The sequence below is a fragment of the Lactuca virosa genome, chromosome 2 (genome assembly GCF_052849685.1).
Source record: "Lactuca virosa cultivar CGN04683 chromosome 2, Lactuca_virosa_CGN04683_v6, whole genome shotgun sequence".
NCBI lineage: Eukaryota > Viridiplantae > Streptophyta > Magnoliopsida > Asterales > Asteraceae > Lactuca > Lactuca virosa.
In genome coordinates this window covers 299,479,827-299,483,954 of record NC_136427.1, presented here as the reverse complement: position 1 = coordinate 299,483,954, position 4,128 = coordinate 299,479,827, and the positions used below count along the sequence as shown (strand labels likewise).

The 4,128-nt window shown below is 33.9% G+C and overlaps 1 protein-coding gene across 1 annotated transcript; it reads left to right on the top strand.

Moving 5' to 3' along the window:
- The first annotated feature begins 263 nt into the window (after positions 1–263).
- Positions 264–1,401, top strand: LOC145161505 (ethylene-responsive transcription factor 2-like). The gene has a single exon (XM_079081046.1). The coding sequence runs from the start codon at positions 333–335 to the stop codon at positions 1,146–1,148; it is 816 nt and encodes a 271-aa protein (XP_078937172.1). The 5' UTR covers positions 264–332; the 3' UTR covers positions 1,149–1,401.
- The last annotated feature ends 2,727 nt before the right edge of the window (positions 1,402–4,128 follow it).

The following is a 4,128-nucleotide window of genomic DNA, read 5'->3' as shown; positions in this document are numbered from 1 at the left end:
ATTAATCTATATCTATACAATAATAAATGTATGCGTCAAGCCATGACGTCACAACCCTATTGGTCCGTACATTCACCACGTGATTTATATTTATCTTTTCTTTATGTTTGTTTTTTTGTCGTCTCAACTTGCCCACTTGCCCACCAACTCACCAAGCCCCATCCGAACTTTCACTGAATCCACCCTCCAACCTATCCGAATTTACACAATTACCCCTCCACCAGTCGACACATTCATCGCTATATAACTCCACCATCATTCTCTTTATTTCCAGAAATTGTTCTTTCAATCCTTCTTCCCACTTCAATATCATCAAAAACACAACATTCAAAATGATGCATATTCCGACATACGGCGTCGAAGCTTTTCCGACGCCCAATTCCGGCGAACTTCCGGTGTTTTGCAGGAGCACAAGCTTCAGCAGCCTTATTCCATGTTTGACGGAGAATTGGGGTGACTTGCCGTTAAAGGTTGATGATTCAGAGGATATGGTGATTTACGGCATTTTGCGTGACGCAGTTAGTGTTGGATGGACTCCGTTTAATTTCTCAGGTAAAGAAATTAAAGCCGAGACAACTCCGTTTAATTTCTCCACTAAAGAAGTTAAACCCGAGCTGACACCGTTTAATTTATCCAGAAAAGAAATTAAAGCCGAGTCTACTGAATTAGAGACGTCGACGCCAGCTACCTACACACCTCCGTCACAGGCATCGCCGGTGAAGATAGAAGAAGCGGTTTCAACATCCGCGGCGGCGGCGTCGCCGAAGGGAAAACACTACCGGGGTGTGAGACAACGACCGTGGGGAAAGTTTGCGGCGGAGATAAGAGACCCAGCTAAAAGTGGCGCGAGGGTGTGGCTTGGGACGTACGAAACGGCTGAAGAAGCCGCGACGGCGTACGACATAGCAGCATACAGGATGCGTGGCTCGAAGGCTTTGTTGAACTTCCCACACAGAATCGGCTTGAATGAGCCTGAGCCAGTGAGGGTTACATCAAAAAGAAGATCTCCTGAGCCGTCAACATCGGCTTCATCGGCTTCTGTAAGTGGCTCGCCTAAGAGGAGAAATACAAAAGTGACGACGGCTGAGCACGTGGAGCCGGAAGTGCAGAGCCGATCGTCAAATGTGGTTGACGCCGTTAATGGTTAAGTAGATATAAAAGCGAAGTCGTTTGTAAAACAAAATGTAGTTGCCAAATTGCAACTCATGGGGTCCATCACGATGATTGATGGCCATGGGTAACATAGAATATACACGGCGGGCCGCCCGACCCGAATGTATTCGGACTTGAGTTGAATTGAAAATGTGGCCGGTTATACCTTTAAGGTTTATGTAAAATCGATAGAGCAACTTGTAAAAAAATAGTTTTAAATTTTTTTAATATATATTGCTTATATGTAAATTTAATTTAATTAATTAATTAACGTTTTATCGAGATCCACATAAACCCGACCTTGATATGGGACAAATCAGATTCTAGGCCTCTTGTGTTTTTCCATATCTTTTTTATCTTATCTTCTTGTGGAAATATAATACTAGCCTGTAAACAAACAATAAAAAGAAAAAGTAGAGATCAAGGTTGTTTAAAAAGTGATTTAATATGTAATTAAGATCATTGGTGCAAATAATTAAATAATTTCGAATTGAATATCTTTTCTCTTTTATAATTATTTTAAATTAATAATTAAATAATTTCGAATTGAATATCTTTTATTTTTTATAATTATTTTAAATTGGCCATTACATAAATAAAAGTTCATGATAATATTTAGTATTTGTCTACTCAAAAGACAAAATAATAATAATAATAATAATAATAATAATAATAATAATAATAAATCACGAGACAATGCAACCCTCCTTTATGGACACATTCTGAGATGTTTCTGCAACCTTTTTTGTTTATCTTCTTATCACTTAAAAGATCATACAAAAGCTTATCATCAAAAGTTCAAAACAGAGTCATCTCGTTAAGTCGTTATTATTCTTTGAAACCAGTGACAAGATATTTCAAAGCCAGTGTCATTTTTCGGCGATGATTGTTGAAACTATGCAATTAAAGATCTTCAATTTCTTGTCGTATAAAAAAAAGCAATTGTAAGTTATACAATTGTTATTTATCAATCATTATACTTTAATTTTAATAATTTAGTTATACGATTTCTACTTTATAAATGGCATTTTGAATATTTTAAATTTAAACCAAAGGCATTTTGGATATTTTAAACCAACAGCCCCAGGTTACCAAAAAAACAGATCATTAATTTTTTGGACTGATGGAGACTTATATATATTTATATATATAGTACATTGGTTTTCTACAATTTACAGATTAGAGTTATATTTAGGTCGTTTTTAATGGTTAAGCTATGTTATCACTTAAAACAGCTTAAAACATATCTATATATTAATCAAAGGGATTTTAGTTCAATGATATCAAGTATTGTCATTCCTCATAGACGTGGATAGTTCAAGTCTTGTGCGTCAAATATATAGAATTAGTAGTAGTTTAGGAATACATTTTTAACCTCTAATCAAATGACATCATCAACAGTTAACATATTCCAACACTTTTTTTTAATTAACTAATTTATATTCATGTGTTTAAAATGTTATATAAAACCTCTTTATTCATTAGTTACTTTTAAATGTACATGAAATCTAAAATCTCAAATCCTGGAACTAATCAGTCTATGTGGTCGTGGAGATTCGTCTGCAGTAACTTCAGAACATGAGGCATAACCTTATATTTGCAACGGAAGATTAGTCGATGCACGAAAAATTATCCTAAAACCCTAAGTTAGAGAAAGTTCCCTTTCGCAAATAAATATATATATATATATATATATATATATATATATATATCACATAGATACAAAAATAAAAATAGGGTCTTTATTTTATATACATTAAATATATATATATATATATATATATATATATATATATATATATATATATATATATATATTAAGTTATAGTTATATGAAATAAATATTGAATACGTTATATACGCAATATAAAATTTATATTTCATAACTTAACTGACATTAAATATTTAATAGAAATAGATAATTTGTAATGAAATAACAAATATTTAAAACTAAAATATTATCAAAAGCGTAAAAGGAAATATGGTTAATGAGAGTTAGATGTATTAAACATAAATATATATTGATCATTCAATATATATTTAGTGGTAAATAAAAAAACAAAGTAAACTTATGTGTTTCAATGAATTTAAGTAGTCAATAAAAAAACAAGATATAAAAAAGAACTTCATTTGGAGATTCTTTTATATATATAAAAAAGATATAAAAAAGAACTTCGTTCGTACGGAGGACTAAGTAATGGGTCCTTACATTTGGTGGGAGTGATGACTTGAGAGTGGTGGGGTATAGTGACGCCACCTTTCAGACCGACATGGATAATTTCCACTCTCAGTCGGGCTGGGTCTTTACCCTGAATGGAGGAGCAATAACTTGAAAAAGTTCCAAACAGGAGACTGTAGCTAATTCAACTTGCGAATCAAAGTACATAGCAGCAAGCGAAGCGAAGAAGGAGGCGATATGGCTGAAGAACTTCATCGGAGACCTTGGAGTTGTACCATCTATAAAGGAGCCTATGGAGATTTTCTGTGACAGCGATAGTGCGGTTGCCTTAGCCAAGAAACCAAGAGATCATGGCAGGTCCAGACACATCGACAAGAAATATCACTTCATAAGACACAAGATAGAAGAAGGACTCCTTGTGGCAAAGAGGGTATCATCAGATGAGAACCCGACAAATCCCCTCACGAAGGGACTGAGTAGGGTTAAGCATTTACAGCATGCGAGGTGCATTGGGTTGAGGGATGATATTAGTTTTAATGATTAGATAGTTATTTCGAAACTTGTAATAGATAAACTATAATCGACGTTCGATGCTTAAATAAAAGGTGTTTTTTATTAACTAGTATGGTACTGTCTCATGTTAATTGTTTTACTATTGTTTCATTTTGCATGTTTTGACTTCCAGAATGATTGGATTATTCAAACCATCCACAGTCGGTCATACTTTGGAAGTAGGTAATGAATCAAGATTGTCATGAATTTGGCTTGTAGATTGTCAGAAATGGTTAGACATTGCT